Source organism: Oculina patagonica, chromosome 10 (genome assembly GCF_052425735.1).
Source record: "Oculina patagonica isolate OP01 chromosome 10, crgOcupat, whole genome shotgun sequence".
Taxonomy (NCBI): domain Eukaryota; kingdom Metazoa; phylum Cnidaria; class Anthozoa; order Scleractinia; family Oculinidae; genus Oculina; species Oculina patagonica.
In genome coordinates this window covers 6213858-6235783 of record NC_135767.1, presented here as the reverse complement: position 1 = coordinate 6235783, position 21926 = coordinate 6213858, and the positions used below count along the sequence as shown (strand labels likewise).

Genomic DNA, 21926 nt, shown 5'->3' with positions numbered 1-21926 from the left:
AAGTTTCGATCCCCTAAGCGCCTCGCATCTTAAAAAACAAAACAAAATAAAATCAAGGCTCGAACGTTTTTCCTTGTTAATAGCAACCTTTAGTTTGGACTGCGAGTACGAAATTCAGTACTAATACAAGTTTTTAAACCAAATTCGTGTGCCTACTACAATCACTAATCAACAGCAACAGAAAAGGGATATAGTTCGGGGGATACAATTAGCTCAAAAATTCCAAAGTCTTACTCGTACTCGATCTCGTACTGGTAGTCGAATCTTAAGGCTAAAGGTCGCTTATGATTACGTGACCTACGTCACACCACTATAAAAAGCGCGTGACGAGCGGTTGGGTAAAAGGCTGGTTACGCAGTTGGTCACGCAATGTTGTCGTTTGAAAACACTAATAAAATACAAGAAATTTAAAATGCACCATTTTATTTAATTTTAAATCAAAACATTATGTACAAATAATGAGAAACAAGTAACAGGAACTAGCTAGTGTCCATAGCAGAACCTTCTGCACCGGAGGACGGTTCGTCTGAGTCGGTTTTGTCTTCTGTTGAGAAAAAAATAAAACTCAGTTAATTTTCATGGATAAACAACACAACGGTGTCCAGTTTGTTGGCTCTTTTTTTTTTTTTTTTTTTTTTTTAATAATTTTTATTTGCATAACACATAGTTACATACACTATTTACAATACAAGCTACTACTTATACCACTAACAATACTTAACAACATTACGAGTTTTTACATTAAACCTTAAACCTACTTACCCACTCGCTCGCTCACTCATCACACAATCACACAATTACATACAAGAATTACATAGCAAAGTTACACCTGTTTGAGCCTTATACAATGTATATCTAAGTTAACAACTTAGCAATTACATTTCCCATTTCTTCTTTAATAAATCTAATGTATTATTTTTAGTACAAATGTATTTCTCTGTTTCATACTTTAATGCTACTTTTAATTTATAACCTCTTATATTCGGAAGTTCATTGTTTCTTCTGCAACCCCATAAGTAAATTTTTCCTACAAGTAATAGATAATTTAGTAAGGGACGTTCCGGAGTTAGAACACCGACTACAACATCTTTCAAATTGAGATGTATTTGTTGCTTTGTCAAAGTTAAGTAATATGATTCAAAATCCTTCCAAAAGGAAATTGAGTAGGAACAGTCAAAAAAGAAATGTTGTATTGTCTCTGATTCCCGTTTGCAGAAAGAACACAGATCATCTTCAATGTAACCGATTTTATGTAATTTTGAATTTGTATAAAGTATCGAGTTTAATACCTTAAACTGAAAGGCCTTGACATATGGCTCAAAAGCAACTGAATGAGGAAGAAAAAATGCTTTTTTCAATGCTTCATCGGATAAATTAAATTCACACTTAAGTTTTTGTGCAATATTAGGAAAGCGTGCCTTTTTACGGACAAAAAGAGAGTAGTAATCCTTTGATTTCTTTTTAGTAACATCGAAAAGGCAGCCGTCAATCTTAAAAGATGGATTCAGTTCTGCGTAATCTGGAACAAAATTGGTATTTCTTAAATTGGGCGGTACAGAATGGCGTAGACCAGTCCATTCCAGAAAGTTCGTCTTCTCTATATGTTTCGCAAGTAATTCATAGGAATCAATATTGTCAAGATCAAAGCGCAGATCTTCCACGGTCCGAATTCCATAATTAAAGTACCTTTTATAGAAAACTGGTTTGTTGTTTATTCTTATTTCGTGGTTATTCCAAATTAAGTTTTTCCAATTGGTGTCAGCTGCATTTTCTGTGCGAAATTCAGACCACCACTTCAATAGTTCTCTATAGAATTGAGAATTTATAGTTAAATCTTTAATGTTATAGTTGCAATTGAAAAGATAGAAGCCACCTTCCTTCGTTAGAAGATATTCTAAATATTTCTTCCATGTGCCGGAATTATCATTAAAGATTCTTTTCATCCAGGAGAGGCGGAGAGATTTGATCGTGCTTTCAATATCAACCATTTTGATTCCTCCTTCCTCATAGTTATTTATCGCAGATACCCTGGTTACTTTGTCTTTACCTTTCCATAAAAATTTGTATATCAATTGGTTTAGTTCCTTAATTATATTTTCAGGGGTAGGTAACAAAGAGGATATGTAAACAACCTTCGGTAGGAGCAAAGTTTTGATGATAGTAACCTTCCCATAGAGAGATAAACCTCTAGAAGACCAGATATTGATCAATTTTTTTATCTTGTCGAGTTTTTCTGAGAAGTTCTTTAAATAGAGCAGTTTTTTATCGTATGTGAAGAAGATCCCGAGTGCTTTTATAGGATCTTGCGGCCATTTGATTCCAAGCGGTTTCATTTCATTTCCTTTCAAAGAGCCTAACCACAGTCCCTCTGTCTTTGAACTATTGACCTTTAAACCTGAGAGTTTTCTAAATTTGTCCAATAACTGAAAAAGTTTGTGGGCTGACTCTATGTCAGAAAGAACAGCAGTTGTATCGTCGGCATATTGTAAAAGTTTAGTTTCTTGTCGTTCAATTGCAATTCCTTTTATTTCTTCGTTTTCCCTAACGGCAATCGCTAAACTCTCGACAGCTAAAAGGAAGAGATATGGAGACAAAGGATCACCTTGCCTGACTCCACGTGTAAGATTAAAGTATTCTGATGACATTCCATTATTTATCACACAACTTTGAATATTTTTATAAAAAGTACTAATCCAACGCTTGAATTCAGGGCCAAAATTAAAAGCATCCAGGCATTTAAACAAAAAGTTCCATTCTAAAGTATCAAAAGCTTTTCGAAAATCTATGAATATCAACAGACCAGGTATATTTTCTCTTTCCGTGAAATCCATGATGTCAAGAATCGATCTTACCGTCTCACCAATATAACGATCTTTAACGTAACCGGTTTGATTGCAGTGAATAATGTGAGGTAGGACCTCTTTAAGTCTAGAAGCAATTACTTTCGATATTATTTTGGCATCGACATTGACAAGCGAGATGGGTCTCCAATTTTCCATTAACATGCGATCTTTTCCTTGTTTTTCTATAGTATTAAAGTTTGTTGGCTCTGGACGGGACCCTGACACCAAAAAAGCAAGGTTCTTATCCTATAACAACTGTTTATTTTAAAGGTTGGTTCTCATATGATCGCCCCGATCGTTTCTATCGCATCGATCGTTTGAAAAAACTGAGACGATCGCGGCGATAGAAGTGATCGGGGGTTCTCATTTGATCGTCCCGATCGCCTGATTTGAGCGAAGACTTACGAAAAACAATAATTTTAGCACTAAATCCAACACAATGGCAGTTATCAATAAAAGAGCAAAACTCCTGGCCTCCTATCTTCTCAGTTATTGCAGTTTAACTGCGAAGAAGGGAATGAGAAGCTAGAAGGATAGAACACGGGCGATCCAAGCGATCGTGATCGCCCCAATCGCCGCAAACGTTAGCGATCGTGTAATGTTCTCATATAATCGCCCCGATCGCAAGCAAACTTTCTGAAGTGACAGAGGCGATAGAAACGATCGGGGCGATCATATGAGAACCAACCTTAAGGCTGCTTCTAATATAATCGCCCCGATCGTTTCTATCGCCTCTGTCACTTCAAAAAGTTTTCTTGCGATCGGGGCGATTATATGAGAACATTAAACAGATGATCGCTAACGTCTGCGGCGATTGGGGCGATTACGGTCGCCCGTGTTCTATCCTTCTGGCTTCTCTTTTCCTTCTCCGATGTAAAACGGCAATAACTGAGAAGATAGGAGGCCATGAGTTTTGCTCTTTTATTGAAGGCTGCCATTGTGTTGGATCTAGGGCTAAAATGATTGTTTTTCGTAGGTCTTTGCTCATACCAGGCAATCGGGACGATCATGTGAGAGCCCCCGATGGCTTCCAATCGCTTCCATCGCCTACGATCGTCTCAGTATTTGCAAACGATCGATGCGATAGAAACGATCGGGACGATCATATGAGAACCAACCTTTAGTTCACTGTAAAACCTTGTAGATGCAAGAACCTAGAGATGTTCCTATTTTCATTAGCGAATCATAAAATATCAAAACTAATCAAAAGTGCTAACAGTAAAAACTATACTATTAGCCTAAAAGACGGGCAGTAAACCTCTGTTAGTGGTGTTTGACCTAAGTCTTTAAAAAACACTTTCCTACTAACTTAATGAGGTTTTATTGCGGTCGAACAGAACTTCTGGGTCAAAAGAATGTGGTTGTTGTAAAGCAGTGGTCGTATAAAGGTGGGCTTGTAACGTACCACAGACATGAAAAGAAACGATTTCTTATTTTTCTAATGGCTCGTGCGACTTGTGCCATGCATACTGTGCAAGAACTATTGTACATGTAGCTACGCCGTGCTTACGAGCCCAAAACAGGTTAAAATACCTGTTCACGGCTTCTATTAGTCAGGCATTCAAGTTTCTTGGTAATTAAGGGCTAGCCAACTGTCGATCACATCGGAATAATATAACAATACTCACCGTCCAGCATTCGTTGTAATTCGTGGATTGTATTGATAAGGAGATGAAACTGCTTCTGTCGAAGTTCCAGCTAGGATGAAAAAAAAAGCACATAACTTCACTTTCCTCCGAAATCCCATACACGCAGTTTACACTCGAGAAACATTTAGGACATTGAAGGACCTGTGTCACGGATTTGAGCCACATTCTGACATAAAAAAATGGGCATCAAACTAAGTGAAATAAAAAATAACCACTTAAAACAGTGAAGGGACATTTTAGTAACACAGCAAATACAAAAGAAGGTACGGATGGACAAAAATTGTAGAAGATTGAAACAGATTGCAATATGGGTTTTTGAAAAACTGTTGGGCTGAACAGTTTTCAAAGATAATCTCCTTGTTTGTAATTTTTATTTTTTACCGAATAAGCCACGCACCCCCCCCCCCCCCCTTATTCTCAAGAATAAAAACAACAGTACAACATGCATTTTAACAACAACGTAATAGGCCTTATCACGGTTTTCGACGCCATCTTGACGATAAGGCAAAGCGGGTAGAAACTACAGTGTTTGTATGGGAATCCGACGGCAAATATCTTTTACAAAAATTGAATTCTGGACAACTTATGAATTGTAAAGTTAAGATACTAGGCAAAAGTTTTTATTTGCCGAGTTTGAAGGATGTAGCTGGGCTAAAAAGCGTTCAGTTACGTTTTAAACTTCCCCATACATTTGTCTGTATTATTTCCGCATGATTGACGCTGTTCGCGGGAAAAATTATATAATTAAAAACGTAACTGAACGCTGAAGATTTGTTTTAAAAAAGGTTTTTCTTAAACATTTTTGACATTTCTGTTCAGTTTATACAAGCTAAATCATACTACTCAAACTTGCATGTTGAACAGGAAACCAAATTGGAAAAACAGAAAACCACATCGAATACCAAATCTGAAAAAAACACTTGAATTTTTGCCGAAAACCGAAAACCAAATGCCCAAGAAAGGAAAACCCACAAACCGTATAACACACCAAAACCGAAAAACCGCAGTTTTTCGGGGCGAAAACCGAAAATCCCAACGTCCCCCTCTTTACGTTCACGTGAAAAGTTTCGCATAATACAAACTTGAACGGACTGACAACACAAGTCAAAAGCTAACGAAAAAAGATGCATCGTGTTTTACTGAATAGGAATGAGAATTATACTATATGTATTTCGGAATAGGAATTAAAGGTAAGACTTGGAGAGTTTGCTCTGATATATCAATCACACTCGATGAAATAACAAGAATGAGCCAATGAACCCGCTTAGGGTCCCCTAAGGCGTGTACATTTCGGCTTCTTCGTTGCACTTTTTAGAAGTTCCGAACATGTGATTTGATGTTTTTTTTATTTATTACACTATACAAAACTTTCATTTCTTTTTACATGTGTATCTGAGCTTCATGGAACTTATTTTTTGACTTTTACTAACGGGAGAGGGATAGCGTATCAAATTTACTTCCGGCTGCCTGGAGGGACTTGATTACGTGTGACAGCGCACGTTAAAATGAATCTTGATTGCGTGTGTCAGCGCATGTTAAAATGAACCGCCAAGTTGTCAACATTTCGGTTTCTTGATCCACGTTTCCTTTTTTTAGAAGTTCCAAAATTGTGATTTGAGGTAAATTTATTTATTACACTATACAAGGATTTCATTTCTTTTCACATTTGTATCTGAGCGTCAATGGAGTTATTTTTGACGTCACTAAGGGGGGAGGGGTGCGGTTTATGTTGCGCTATCTGCGAGTGTTCGGTTTACAGTAATAGAATTTAAGCAAGTAGTTAACGCCGCTTCAATGTTCAAAACGTCGTTGAATTGGTATAAATATGTTTTATGTACGTGACCTAAACACCACCAATGTTTGGGTTACTACTACGATAGCCACCTCCCTCTCATAATTTTCTCATGAGAATTTACTTGGATATCTAAGCATTCCACTTATTTAACCATGTCATAACAAAAGCTACAAATGATATCGCAGCTGTACTAATGGTAATAAGAATCTTCATTGTTAGTTGAATAGTAATACGAATTCCAAGAATCTTTAGCCCCATGTCTGACTCACGCCATGCCATGTACTGAAATAACTGCATATCTTCAAGGGGCAGTTCTGTGGCCAGGGGGGTCAAATGTAATTGGCATCTCTTAGAGGCCTGTATGACCATGCGATGTGATGCAGCTGCAACTATAGCTGGGGGATAGAGCTTAAAGATAACGCTAATAAGATAAAAAAGTACAGCACCTACATATTGCCATATTGGATAATCACTAGTATTGCCAAAAGCGGAAGTAAAGTAAGCAAAACTAAAAACGACGAAATCTAGGACGTGATATGCTATAGCTAATGAAATGATGACATTGAAATCCTTTTGTGTTCTTTCCAGTGAACTCTGTAGCTGGAAGTGTTTTTGTAGAATGGTTGTTGGCTTGCATTCTCTCGATTTCATTTCTTCTATAACAGTATCAATTTGTAAACTGTGAACATTGCAAACAAATCCATATATGCTTAACCATGTGCCCCACCAGCCTGCAATGTACACAATTGCAGGAATATAAACTGCATAATGCCACCACTTGGTGAAGAAAGGAAACCAAGCATATCCGCAAAGGGCAGTTCTGTGGCCAGGGGGGTCAGATGTAATTAGCATCTTTTAGAGGCCTGTTACACAATGCGGTGCGATGGAAGCTGTCCCCCGCGACCTTAATTAAATAAGACTTTGAGGCGTCACAGCGGGCTCACACGATGTAATTGGTTTTATTATTGAAAGCCAAACAACTACCATCGATGTCTCCATAAAAAATCGAAAGTATCATGCCACAGCGTTTGGAAGAAAAGCAAAAGTATCTTGTTACAAACGAACAAGAGTATCGGTTGTAAAGAAAAGCGTAAGGAACACCCAAGAAGGAACACAACTGGTGTTTCAACGTCATATTGAAAGTAAAATAAAGGAAATAAACACGAAACCAAAAAAAAACACCATATCAATAGATCAGCTCCACTGCATTCTGAACTATCCTTTGAGACTCTGAGTTTAGTAAAAATGTACGATGAACTGTTATTTTGATTTTTTGAGGATAAAACTTTACAGAGAGTCACTGTGCCATTTGATTTCCAACAGCACCGTGAAAACAAGGCGCTTTCCAGAATTTATCTTGTGTCGTGTTTTCAAATTGGGAGATGAAATAAATTACATAACAGTTGATCGTCACCAGGGAGAGAAATCAAATCAAATACCCATTTCCAGGGTGGCACAATCGGGTAGGGCGATACTTTGTTAAGCGTGAGGAGACCAAAAATAACCGTAGATGCAGACGTGCAATCAAAACAGGCACAATAGCAAGTTGTGTAATTTATGTATCTTTCAGTTTACAGCCAAAGTTTTGAAAAATTCTTGGCAGTTACTCACGCCAAGTTTTATTACTATGATATCAACAAGTTTTACGATTATTTTTGGAGATTTCTTGTATAACAGCCAACAATGTAATCACTAATGGCAATTCGATTTCATTCTTCGTTTCATTTTTCGTTGGGCGGGGGGATCACTGCTAGCCTTCTCCCTCGTTCATAATGATCTCAAAAGCCTTCACTTGAGTATATGCACGGTTTCATTTACAAATCACTTATTCAAGCATGGTATAAAAACGACACAAACGATATTGCAGCGGTGATAATGGTCATAAGAATCTTCATAGTTAGTTCAACAGTGATACGAATTCCAAGAATCTTTAGCCCCATGTCTGACTCACGCCATGCCATGTACTGAAATAACTGCATATCTTCATGGGGCAGTTCTGTGGCCAGGGGGGTCAGATGTAATTGGCATCTTTTAGAGGCCTGTATGACCATGCGATGTGATGCAGCTGCGACTATGGCTGGTGGGTACAGCTTGAAGATAATGCTAATAAGATCAAAAAGTACAGTACCTACATATTGCCATATTGGATAATCATTGCCAAAAGCGGAACTAAAATAAGCAAAACTAAAAACGATCAAATCCAGAAAGTGATAGGCTATAGCTAATGAAATAATGACATTGAAATCCTTCTGTGTTCTTTCCAGTGAACTTTGTAGCTGGAAGTGTTTTTGTAGAATGGTTGTCGGCTTGCTTTCTTTCGACTTCATTTCTTTAATAACAATGTCAATTTGTAAACTGTGAACATGGCAAACAAATCCATAAATGCTTAACCATGTGCCCCACCAGCCTGCAATGTACACAACTGCGGGAATATAAACTGCATAATGCCACCACTTGGTGAAGAAAGGAAACCAGTGTACCATCTGAAATGCAGTACAAAGGCCCCAGAGAAGAACAGACATGAAAGTATACCATCTGGAAATTTGGTTCAACTTCCGCTTCCATTCATGCGAAACATTCTGTACGCTGAAAACAAGTTCGACGTACTGTCCGCGGTTAAAGTAATACAAAGTGAACACGAACGGACACAAGAAATCGAGGCATGTACAGACACTGTTTATGATTTCTCGCACACGCATCTTTTCCTTGTCGAAGCCGTAGTGCACAAAATCTAAACACATGATGGCTGCAAGACATCCCAACCACACAATATACACAAAACCGCGATAAACACGCCAAGTAAATTCGAAGTTTTCATCTTTTGGTTTCCACATGCCCAGAATCTGTAAAATGTAGTAGCAAGGTCTTATAACTTCCGGTGAACGGGTTTCGCGATCAAGGAGTGGGCTTCTTTCATCATCAGAATTGTACGAAGACGCCATTTCTCTCAAGTACCCTGACGTTGTACTTCCACAAACTTCAAACTCTGCCATTTTGTTTCGCTTGTTCTGGGTATCGGATCTCTAGATTTCGGGGAACCCTGTTTAAATGTTTCTGTGAGTTTTTGCTTGTCGAAACCCAGAAAGTAAAACCTAGTAAGTGTGTATTTAATTTCGACGCACAAATTTGGACACACTTAATTAATCTCGTATACTGATTAGCCGGTCGAAAGTAAATGCAAAATTCCTTGCAAAATTAACGCTGCATGAACGCTTCAAAAAGAACAATGACGTCACTCCTAAATTTGGAACAAACAACGGTTTTTAAAAACCCTCCAAATCGCTTAAATTCGCCATTTTGAGCCGCAGAAATGACAAAATACAACAGCTGAGGTACAACAAAAAAGACAGAAAGAGTTGGGAAGGTTGTAAAAACATTCCCGATTAGAGAGAGTTTCTAATTCACAATTAGACTACGAGCCCGATTTTTCTATGAGCGAACAGTCGACGAGGCGCAGCCGAGTTGACTATCGCTCATAGCAAACGAGGGCAAGTAGTCTAATTGTTTTAGTAGAAACTCTTAAAGGAGTGCAGTCCAAAAACTTATAATTTTACGTTCGTATAAGCCAAAAATGAAAAAAAAAAATCTTTAAATGAGCAACGAGCGCGCGATCGTTTTCTAACAGCGAATAGAAAACAGTGGGAGAACCAATCAGATTCGCGGATTTTCAATAGAACACGGTTGAGTTTCTACTAATACAATTTAGCAATCCCAATTCCTGTACTGCTGTAGGATCCCCCCGTTCCCCCCTATATATCAATGTTGGTCCCTCATTTTACAACCTTGTGCGTGTAAGGTCGTTTTTCGCTCAACATTGAATAGGGGAGGGAAGGGGAAGAACAAAAGGGTAAAACTTCCCAAGATTTTTGTCTGGGGTTGTAGGTTTACGTTTATTTTAAACATAAACATAGACATTACTAGAAATAAGTTGACGAATATAAGACCCTTTCAATATTCCCATACATTTCTTTATATTTTGAACATACAAACAGACACCCCGCTTGTATGGGCTCCCTGTGACGCGACGGCAATGTTCCACAGGAATCTGTCAATCAGCATTGAGCAACATTTTAAAGTTGCTCAATTCTTGCCAAAAAACTGAAATCTTGTAAAACGTAAATAATGTTTTAAATTCGTCTTAGATAATGCAGGCAAAAAAGGAAAGCGAAGATAAACATAAACATCCTCTCGGGCGCCTTTTTACATCACGTACACTTGGCAAACGTGACGCAAGTGAGGGGGGATGATACCTTTCGTGACAGAAACTGAAACATTGTCAGAGAAACTTACTGAAATTTGATGATAAAAACCGAAAACACTCTATGGGGCCGTCACGGATGAACGGACGTAGGGACAAGCGTAGGACTATATTTAAAGTCTAAAACCAGGACTGGACTCTGGATTGGACCCTGGACTCTGGACTCTGGACTCTGGACTCTGGACTCTGGTCAATTTTTTGTTTTGTTTTAAATATCTTCATTAAATATTAAAAAAGTTAAATATTAATATAAAACCAGATTGATTAACAAATATTTTTACTTTTAATTTGTTAATTTTTCATTCATGATAAGGATGTTTTGATAGGGACTCTTGTGCAGTCATGTACAGGGAAGCGTCCGCGTTTTTGTGCCTGTTTACCATTTAACACGGCAATAATAAAGGAAAAAAGTTTTTATCATTTTCTAGATTAAAATCTTGTGAAAACTACTCTCGTCCATTCATGGACTACGCCCTGTCTGTTCTCAGAGATGCCAATCTGTCCTCGTTACCAGTGATGGATAAAAACTTTCTCCCAATCTCTGCAAATACAATATGTTTAAAACATGAAACCAGTACAATTTCCGGCCAAAAAAATATAATTCACTACATTACGCGGCCTCTAGCTTGGTGCTACGTCACCGACAAAGGAAAGCGTCTTTCAAAATATGATAAGAATGTTTTGATAACGACTCTTGTGCAATCATGTACCAGGAAGCGTCTGAGTTTCTGTGTCTTTTTACCATTTAACAAGACAATGTAAGAAGTCGATCTAAATAAAAATCTTGTGAAAACTACTCTCATTCTATTCATGGACTACGCCCTGTCTGCTCTCAGAGGTGCCAAACTTTTTAAAAAATATTTCGAATCTTTACTTTAAAAGACAATCTTTACTTACTTCCCCGAATTTTGGTTTAAAGTTTGTGTTATGTACCGTGTTTAAAACATGAAACCAGTGAAATTTTTTACCCAAATTTACTTCATTACCGGGCCTCTAGCTTGGTGCTACGTCACCGACAAAGGAAAGCGTCTTTCAAAATATGATAAGAATGTTTTGATAACGACTCTTGTGCAATCATGTATCAGGAAGCGTCTGAGTTGTTGTGCTTGTCTACCATTAAACAAGACAATGACTAAGTAGTCTGCCTCGATAAAAATCTTGTGAAAACTTCTCTCGTCCAATCATGGTCTACGTCCATTTAACAAAACAATCACTAAGTAGTCGGTCTAGATTAAAATCTTGTGAAAACTACTCTCGTCCATTCATGGACTACGTCCTGTCTGCTCTCAGAGATGCTTATCTGTCCTCGTTACCCGTGATGGATAAAAAAAATCGCCCAATCTCCACTTCAAATACAAACTTTACTTTTTCTCGATATTTTGGTTTAAAGGTTGTGATCGATTGTTCTTGAAAGATGAAACAAGTAAAATTTCCTGCCCAAAAAGAATAATTCGCTACTTTACCCGGCCTCTAGCTTTGTGCTACGACACCGACAGAGGAAAGCGTTTTTAGAAATATCATGATAAGGATGTTTTGATAACGACTTTTGTGCAATTATGTGCCAGGAAGCTTCTGAGTGTTTGTGCCTGTCTACCATTTAACATGTACAAGACAATGAATAAGTAGTCTGCCTTGATAAAAATCTTGTGAAAACTACTCTCGTCCAATCATGGTCTACATCCTGTCTGCCTTTTGTTATACCACCTAAAAAAAAGGAAAATAAATATTCTTCCAACAGTTTGTCAAGAAAGCGATACGCTCAACATAAAGAAAGAAAACACGTTCAGTTACGGGCACAGTTGTTGGCTTCGTTAAACACCAGAACGTCCGTCACTCGGGAGCAGGTCCACAGCAACCGCATGGGCATGCAAAATGTCGAACTTTATTGCCGTGTTAAATGGTAAACAGGCACAAAAACGCGGACGCTTCCCTGTACATGACTGCACAAGAGTCCCTATCAAAACATCCTTTTCATGAATGAAAAATTAACAAATTAAAAGTAAAAATATTTGTTAATCAGTCTGGTTTTATATTAATATTTAATGAAGATATTTAAAACAAAACAAAAAGTGACCAGAGTCCATAGTCCAGAGTCCAGAGTCCAGAGTCCAGAGTCCAGAGTCCAGAGTCCAGAGTCCAGAATCCAGAGTCCAGGGTCCAGTCCACAGTCCAGAGTCCAGTCCTGGTTTTAGACTATGCCGAATTCTAGGAAGTCTGGTAATCCAACCCACAGAGAAAGCGAAGCAAAATGGCAGCGTTTGATGTTTGTGAAACTACAACAATCAACTCCAGATACATGAGCGAAGTGGCCTCTTCGTACAATTCTTATAATGACAGAAGCCCACTTCTTGATCGAGGAACCCGTTCACCGGAAGTTATAAGACCTTGCTACTACATTTTACAGATTCTGGGCATGTGGAAACCTAAAGACGGAAAATTCGAATTTACTTGGCGTGTTTATCGTGGTTTTGTGTATATTGTGTGGTTAGGATGTCTTGCCGCCATTATGTGCTTGGATTTTGTGCACTACGGCTTCGATAAGGAAAAGATTAATGAGCAAGAGATCATAAACAGTGTCTGTACATGCCTCGATTTCTTGTGTCCGTTCATGTTTACTTTGTATTATTTTAACCGCGGACAGTATGTCGAACTTGTTTTCAGTGTACAGAATGTTTCGAACGAGTGGAAGCAAAAGTTAAACCGAATTTCCAGATGGTATACTGTCATGTCTGTTTTTCTCTGGGGCCTTTGTGCGGCGTTTTTCATGGTACACTGGTTTCCTTTCTTCACCAAGTGGTGGCATTATGCAGTTTATATTCCTGCAATTGTGTACATTGCAGGCTGGTGGGGCACATGGTTAAGCATATATGGATTTGTTTGCCATGTTCACAGTTTGCAAATTGATACTGTTATAGAAGAAATGAAATCAAGAGAATGCAAGCCAACAACCATTCTACAAAAACACTTCCAGATACAAAGTTCAATGGAAAGAACACAAAAAGATTTCAATGTCATTATTTCATTAACTTTAGCCTATCATGTCCTGGATTTGATCGTTTTTAGTTTTGCTTATTTTAGTTCCGCTTTTGGCAAAGATTATCCAACATGGCAATACGTAGGTACTGTACTTTTTGATCTTATTAGCAATATCTTCAAGCTATATCCCCCAGCTATAGTTGCAGCTGCATCACATCGCATTGTGATACAGGCCTCTAAAAGATGCCAATTACATTGAGGGGAGGGGGCGGCTGTACACAGGCTACCTGGCCACAGAACTCCCTGTTGAAGATATGCAGTTATTTCAGTACATGGCATGGCGTGAGTCAGACATGGGGCTAAAGATTTTTGGAATTCGTATCACTGTTGAACTAGCAATGAAAATACTTATGACCATAAGTACAGCTGTGATATCGTTTGTAGCTTTTGTTATACCATGGTTGAATAAGTGAACTGTAAATAACATTGTACTTGTGCGAATGATTCGTTATTTATTAAAGAACTGTTAAAAAGGTTATGTCACGAGGATTTTGCGGATTTTTGGTCTAAACTGTTCTGATATTAGTAGTAGGAAACTTAACCCATAAAAAAGTTATCTTTAAACGTCAAAAAGAAGAAATCAAACCACGGCTATAAATATCGAATTTTTGAAAGACGCGCGGAAACAACTTGAAAAGTTAAGCCTCAATTTTTTTAAATTTTAATCCATTTCCATCCTAGCCATCCGCAGCTAAAGATGCTTGTTAACAGTTTCAGTGCTCTAATATAGCAATTGTTAATAAAAATAGACCATTATTTTGAGGTTTCCTACGACATAAATATATATTTTGGCTCTTCAAAAATCTGTTATGACATAGTCCCTATAAAGTCGAACGCGGATGCAAAACGTAAATGGAGTTCGGTAAAATGTAAACTGAAATATTTGAAATGCGTCGTAGTTTAATCGAAATGATGTTGTGTAGACAAACATAACTGATCAAAATAAACACAAATTTTCTTGAGGGAAACATGACATCTTTCATGACGGAAACTGAAATTTCGTGACGGAAATTGAAATATTGGCCTGGGCTTGCGAAAATCTGTAATCTGATATCAAGAGCTAGAGTAAGCGAAACAAAATGGCAGCTTTTCAAGATTGTGAAAATACAGCAATCAATTCAAGCGATATGACCTCTTCATGCAATTACGATGAAAGAAACTCTCGACTTCTGACTAAAGTTGATCGAGGACCTCGTTCACCGGAAGTTATAAGACCTTGCTACTACATATTACAGATCCTGGGCATGTGGAAACCTAACAACGGAAAATTCGAATTTATCTGGCGTGTTTATCGCAGTTTTGTGTATATTGTGTGGTTAGGATGTCTTGCAGCTATCATGTGTTTGGATTTTGTGCACTACGGCTTCGATAAGGAAAAGATGCGTGTACGAGAAATCTTGAATAGTGCGTGTACATGTCTCAATCTTCTATGTCCGTTTGTGTTCACTCTGTATTACTTCAACCGCGGACAGTATGTCGAACTTGTTTTCAGCGTGCAAAATGTTTCGCATGAATGGAAGCAGAAGTTAAACCGAATTTCCAGATTGTACACTGTAATATCTGTTTTTCTCTGGGGTCTTTGTGCGGCGTTTTTCATGGTACATTGGTTTCCCTTCTTCACCAAGTGGTGGCATTATGCAGTTTATTTTACCGCAGTGGTTTATACATCAGGCTGGTGGGGCACATGGTTAAGCATATATGGATTTGTTTGCCATGTTCACAGTTTACAAATTGATACTGTTATAGAAAAAATGAAATCAAGAGAATGCAAGCCAACAACCATTCTACAAAAACACTTCCAGCTACAGAGTTCACTAGAAAGAACCCAGAAGGATTTCATTTCATTATTTCATTTGCTTTAGTGTACCATACAGTAGATGTGATCATTTTCAGTTTTGCTTATTTCAATTCTGCCTTTGGCAGTAATTATCCAATATGGCAATATGTTGGCGCGGTCCTTTTTGATGTTATCAGCATTATCATTAAGCTATACCCCCCAGCTATAGTTGCAGCTGCATCGCATCGCATTGTGGTACAGGCCTCTAAAAGATGCCAATTGCATTTGACTGTCCAGGCAAAAGAACTGCCCTTTGTAGATATGCAACTTTTTCAATATATCGCATGGCATGAGTCAGACATGGGTCTAAAGATTCTTGGAATTCGTATCACTGTTGAACTAGCAATGAAGATTCTTATGACTATTGGCACAGCTGTGATATCGTTTGTAGCTTTTGTTATACCATGGTTGAATAAGTGAACTGTAAATGACATTGTGCACAGATATCCACGGGAAGGCCCCTGAGGAAATTATGAAGGAGTGAGGAGGCTAGGAGTGACCCCCCAAATTGGCAGCTTTTTGGTGTTGCAAATAGTGTGATCACCATATGACGTAAAACAAAAGTTACAAAAGACAATTAACAATTCCCAAGCTACAGCACAATACAGCTGTAGCTAACCAAAAACAGCTTAACAAAAGCAAGACAAGGCTCACAAAATGGCTATTTTTTAGTGATTGTTTTTTCCTATTTTATATTGTATCAATTTTCTTTGTTTAATTATTTGACTTACTTATTTATCTCGACTAGTAACCTATAGAGAATAGCTTCACAAGGTTCATTCAGGTTCCATTGCTAAGCTATCATCAACATTTCATATATTTTTGGATGTAGTATTATTCATAGCCATAATTAGTAAGCCACCCAACCTACAATACTAGGATCACCGATGTCAAATTGTAAAGTGAGTGAAAGAAATGAAATGATGGTTAATGTGAAGCTCAGTGAAATGATAATAATATTAGATAGGACAATTGGAAAAAATCCACCTATGTCCTCTTGCAAATCAATCAGATGCTCAAACCATCGAGCTTTTGTGAACTCCTAAGTTCAATAGTGACATACGTCCCAAATATTTATATACTGCTAGGAATATTATATGTAATTTATTAACAATTGTCTTTTTCATTATTTGACATGTATCTTTTTTATTTGGTTTTCATTAGCATTACTTGCTAGAGGCCTTATACACTTCATAATACTGACTCAGGGTAAATAAAGTTTTCCTTTCATTTTATTTTCATCTTATAATAATGCAATGTCAAAGTGCAAGTGAGTTCAAGAAATAAATAAAATGATGGGAAACATGTAGCTTGGTGAAATAATGACGTGATCTTAATCAGCAAATTCCTGAAGAAGCACATTAAATTTTTGTTTATACCTTACCTTGGATAAAAGACTTTCTTTGGTGTTGGTCAGGGAGTTTAGTTCTTTATCAAGTTCTTCAATTTGTCTGCAACAAAACAGCATTTGTTAGAAAACTAAAATTAATATTCCGGCGCCTATAAATTTATAACGATTTCATTCAAAGAGGTAAACTGGTATCAAAGATTATAAACACAAGGTTTCACAAGCAGCTTACTGATTGTGTATTAGTATTTTTTTTTTTTATTAGTATACTCATGTTTAAGCCTAGTGGCCTATCAGTGCGGAGCTTATCCCAGTTTCCATAGCACGAAGCAACTTATCTACCGTAATGATTCCATTTAGCGCCCTCCTTCCAATAAGCGCCCCCTTTCGAATAAGCGCCCCCCTTCGAAGCGCCCCTATTCCAATAAGCGCCCCCATTCTAATGAGCGCCCTCATTCTTCTAAGTGCCCATATTCTAATAAGCGCCCCCTATTGTGGATAACTGCCCCTACTGAAGTCATTGACGTCGAATAGATAAACGCATGAACATTTACCGTACCGTACATGTATCAAAAAAAAAAAATTAAAAAAGCGCCCTGTCCCGAATAAGCGCCCTGTCTCGAATAAGCGCCCTCCCTTGAGGTGTCAAACGTAAATAAGCGCCCCGGGCGCTAAATCTAATCATTACGGTACTCCCCCCTGGATAGGGGCTAGTCCATTGCAGGGTTTCCCCCCAGCAGTAAATTTGCCGGAACCCATTTATGCACCTGGGTGGAGAGAGGTACCTTAAGACAAAAGCGTCTTGACCATGAACAGACTGCAGTGACCCCCAGCCAGGGCTTGAACTCGGACTGCCCGATCCAGAGTCCAGTGGACTAACCATTATGCCTTCATGGCCGGTTATAAATCATGGCTTAAAAAATTTCCAGAGTTTATCCTGGTATCTGTGCAAAGAGTGACTGGGAGTGTTGCACGTTAACCATTAGGTCATTATGCCTCCCCACAGATCATGGGTATAAAACAAACAAAACACACCTTAGTAGCAAATCAAGCAAGCCTCTAAAAAATATCATGTCACAAAGTCAAAGGCAAAAATCTGCACAAAGATGTCAAGGCTGATATTTTCCAGTACCCCCTTCATGCGCAGATAATAAATTATTAAGTAGTTTGTTATTCATAACGGGTGTGAAATACTTTTGATGCAAAACTTCACTTACTTTAGCGTCTCCTGTCTTTCTGGATGTTGGCTTATGACCTTAGCAAGAGCATCATATTCTAAAGCAGATAAAAAGAAACATGAAAGAAGGCTTGTCTTCTTGGGTAAACTTGAATAAACTTGAATAAAATTGAACACTATCAATAAACTGTCCCAATCTTACTCATTCCTAATTATCCTTGTTTCATTTAAGATTATTATCACATTTTTGTAATTTTTTTTCTGCCTTAAAAATACTTATAAGAAGCGAATTTTCTAAACATTTAACTATAAAAAATTGCGATTAAATATTTCGAAGCATATTAAGAAACGTCGAAACGTTGTCGTTTTTAACAAACTTTTTAGCTTTCTTAATATGCTTCGAAATATTTTATCGCAATTTTTTATAGTTAAAAATACTTCTTAGAGATTCCTTCAGTCCGGACATAATAATGTTATGTTTAGAAGATTTAGGCAGATCTTTATTTTTCCTGATAGTTCTTGCTAATTGGGGAAAAGTTCAGGCTGACAGTTAAATTTAGTAATAATTTGTTAACTAAGGTGGTGTTCTCCACTGGCTTTACAACTAGAATCATCCTCTCATTGAAGAAAAAACATAAGGATCTGGCATATTTGACACGTCGTCCGCATGCTTAAAACTTCGGATGTTTTTATTGATTTCAATTTTAAAGTTTTATCTGTGTCAACAACGAACTTTAAACAAAAAGATTTTACCTACTTTTAGCACTAGTTTTTAAATTAATTCAAATGTAAATAGTTTTTTTAAGTTTAAATATTTTTAACTTTTACTAATTTTAAAATCAAATACAAATGTAAATAGCCTAATTAATTAATTGTAAATATTTTTAACTTTTAATACTTTTAATTTACACGACCCCACAAGCTGTAAGCTTTTATCCAAATCGTGTTTTTAAAAAAAGGCAACTTACTTACTTAAAGTTGTTGAAGCAGGGTTAAATGCATTCAGTGTTTGGGGGATTTTTTAGTGTTACTATCATGCAACTAATTATTTATTGTTTTCATTGATAGTAAGTGTGGTACCTTGTCTATTTCTTCGTATCCTCTTTGCTTGCTGTAGTTCTGTCTTGCAAGATGTAATTTCTTCATAGGCATGTGAGATACTCTGTTCTGAAACAACATAAGTTGAGACACAACATCACTTATGATCCACTGTGTAACTTGACATGTTCTCATGCATCTAAAGCATGAAGCTTAACAAAACACCGAATGCTGTTTTGTACATGACAACTAGAAATCACAGGAGTCTAACTTGTAGGGGTGGCCTAAAGTCCTTCAAGAAATCTGCGTCTCACAGAATTTCAGTACAATTTTACTGGTCTCACATTCTCAAATCAATATTATTACTTTAGAAGCTCTGTCCCAGAGCCTTATTGTTTTTGCAAGGTTACAAAAGTGTTGGGCTTGCAGAAAAGGCATTAGTCTCACCATCTTGCAAAGTCTTAAATTTACCATTTGCCACCTGTACTGGTAATGCTCCATCTACCGTCGCTAAGCGTGAACACTCGCCGCCGAAACATTAGCTTATTGGGTATCAAACATGGCATGATTCGTCATCAAACGTTTAAGTTTAGGAGACTGTAAGGGCAACTTGCACGCTCAAAATGCTCACCATAAACACTGAGTACAGGCAAAACTTTACACCGGAAGTAATTCAAGTGAACCTCCAAATGCATATCGACACAGATCAGGATCAATTTGTTGGAAGAAGTCTTCATATCCAATCTTTCTGCCATTTCGAAACTGGAATGTGTTGCCGTTGCTGTTTTGGTCTGCCAAACTTCAACGTTTGATGACAAATCATGTCAGTTTAATACCCAATTAGATCATGTTTCGGCGGCGAGTGTTCACTCTTAGATGCAAGCGACGGTAGCTAACTTGCTAGAATGATATCTTTTTCATAATAACTTTATTTCACTAACCTTGTACTTACCTATCTCATTGTAAATCTTCTCATAGTTTTCTGTTTCGAGCTCATTCATCTCAAAAACAGTTTGAGTTTTACCAATTGCAAATTCACACTGAGCAAGCTGGACCAACATTTTCTGATAAGTAGCATCACTGAAAAAAATATGCAGGAGAGGAAACTTAAAACCATGATTAGAAAAAATTTATCACACCACTAATGCTGATGAAGTGGTAGGAAGTATATCAGAGGCGGCGGAGCATTTTGGAATGTAGGGGGGCTAACACTGTTCCAACCTGGCAGTTTTTTATAATTGGATCAACTTTCTTCTGTTCAAGCATCTTTTTGTTTGCTGAGCATTTTCTAGACCGAAGATTTCTGAAGATTCTCTGATTGTTGTTCAAAGGCCATATGATCGTTACGAAGTTTCCCGAAGACTTCCAAGGAAGCCCCGAAGATGTTAGAACTCACTTACGAGATGGAATATCTTGCCACACGGTATCTTCGGTACCAAAATGTGGAGGGGGGGGGGGGGCAAATTTTTACTTGAGGGGGCTACAGCCCTCCTGCTCTGCAGCCTATGTATATCACATCTAATCTCTCAGATTGGTAAAATTATTGTAGGTAGGGAGGCGATAGCTTGAAGTGAATGTTACAAAGAAGCAAATGTAATTTATCTAGGAGTGTCAAAACCTTAAATTTTGGTTTGTGGACAAGAAAATTTACAAATCTAATTGGCCCATTGGCTTATTTTTGGGGGAGGGGTGGGGGTTGGTTTGGAAGGATTTTTGCATCTGAGATTTTTTGGGGGAGAGGCATTTTTCTTTTGGGAGCACTCATTATTATAGTTTTATGGTATGTAGATATACTGTCAGTTAAGGGTGGATGCACTTTGCAAAGATTATGCAGTTCCATACCACGCTGCATTCTATGTAGGTTACCCCAAAGTTCTTTGCGAGGATTTCAAAATTGCGTGGTGTACTGGCGTACGATTGTAGTCGCGGTGCTGGAAATTACTGTCAGTCATCAGACATTGTCCGATCAAATATGCCAAAATGTCCGGCCAATTTTGCAATATGTTCGGACACGATGTCCAAGAACTTACGTGACTATGTCCTGAAAAATATTTAACGTGTTTGATTTGAAATGCGAATTGATGTCCGACCAATTTTCCAATATGTCCGTCCAAAATGAAAGTTTGGAAGGACATATGTCCTTTAAAGTAAGAAAAATTATTTCCAGCACTGAGTCGGCACCTTTTAACTGGCGTACAGATAACTTATTTTAGGTAAGAATAATAGAGGACCTTGGCATAGACATGTAAAAAAATCTGTCATATCTTTGGCATGGCGTGTACACGGAATGCACCATGGGATCCATACAATGTAAACATTATGCTCTTGTGTACATTTATTTAGTAAGCTAAGCTCAGTTTATACCTTGGTTTGAGTAAGCTAAGTGTGGCTAGATTAAACTAGTCTAGGCCAGGGCTAGTTGGTGTGTTAGAGTAAAGGCGATTACGGAGCGATTTTAGAATACCGGGCCACTTATTTACATATCGCTGAACGCTTTTTAGAACGAAGCATATAGAAAAAGGTTCCATTCAAATTCAATGACTAAAAGTGGCCCGGTATTCTACAGTTTTGCCAACGTCTCTGCGTATCCAATGTTTTCTAGTACGTCTTTTGAGTGGCGTATTATTCTGAGTTGAGCCGTGTTGTTAACTTAGCGAAAAAAGATGAAAACATGGAAATTCTTGATCAGTTGAATAACGCTTAAGAGCTTTTTACCTATCTTCCTCAGCGTCTGTGGAGTTACACCATTTCAAAAAGGTCCTCAAAAGCGCGGTAATTCTGCGATCATCACCCGCGCCTTCTCCATCAATCAACAACCTCTTTCGTATTATCTCATCTAGAAACAGAAAACACACAATCAGCCTTTCCTCGACAGTATAAAAGACAAAAGTTTAGTTCAAAACTCACTCACCATCGGTCGCCATTTTGAAACTCATTGAATGTCG

General features: G+C 37.7%; 4 protein-coding genes and 1 pseudogene across 4 annotated transcripts; 2 read left to right on the top strand and 3 right to left on the bottom strand.

The window, feature by feature from the left end:
• Window positions 1-406: 406 nt before the first annotated feature.
• LOC144627943 (THO complex subunit 7 homolog) lies at window positions 407-21921 on the bottom strand. Its single transcript, XM_078485969.1, has 8 exons — window positions 21893-21921; window positions 21697-21817; window positions 19934-20061; window positions 19024-19110; window positions 17984-18041; window positions 16803-16869; window positions 4472-4541; window positions 407-544 (listed from the first exon to the last, which is right to left on the bottom strand). Exons 1-8 carry the CDS (start codon window positions 21915-21917, stop codon window positions 480-482), a joined length of 621 nt encoding a protein of 206 aa, XP_078342095.1. The 5' UTR covers window positions 21918-21921; the 3' UTR covers window positions 407-479.
• LOC144627942 (uncharacterized) lies at window positions 4556-7162 on the bottom strand. Its single transcript, XM_078485968.1, has one exon. It carries the CDS (start codon window positions 7137-7139, stop codon window positions 6417-6419), a length of 723 nt encoding a protein of 240 aa, XP_078342094.1. The 5' UTR covers window positions 7140-7162; the 3' UTR covers window positions 4556-6416.
• LOC144627940 (uncharacterized) lies at window positions 8103-9527 on the bottom strand. Its single transcript, XM_078485966.1, has one exon. The coding sequence runs from the start codon at window positions 9278-9280 to the stop codon at window positions 8117-8119; it is 1164 nt and encodes a 387-aa protein (XP_078342092.1). The 5' UTR covers window positions 9281-9527; the 3' UTR covers window positions 8103-8116.
• On the top strand, window positions 12756-14001 carry LOC144627945 (uncharacterized). Its single transcript, XM_078485970.1, has 2 exons — window positions 12756-13770; window positions 13802-14001. The coding sequence occupies exons 1-2, from the start codon at window positions 12794-12796 to the stop codon at window positions 13992-13994; spliced, it is 1170 nt and encodes a 389-aa protein (XP_078342096.1). The 5' UTR covers window positions 12756-12793; the 3' UTR covers window positions 13995-14001.
• LOC144627939 (uncharacterized) lies at window positions 14661-16398 on the top strand (annotated as a pseudogene).
• Window positions 21922-21926: the final 5 nt, after the last annotated feature.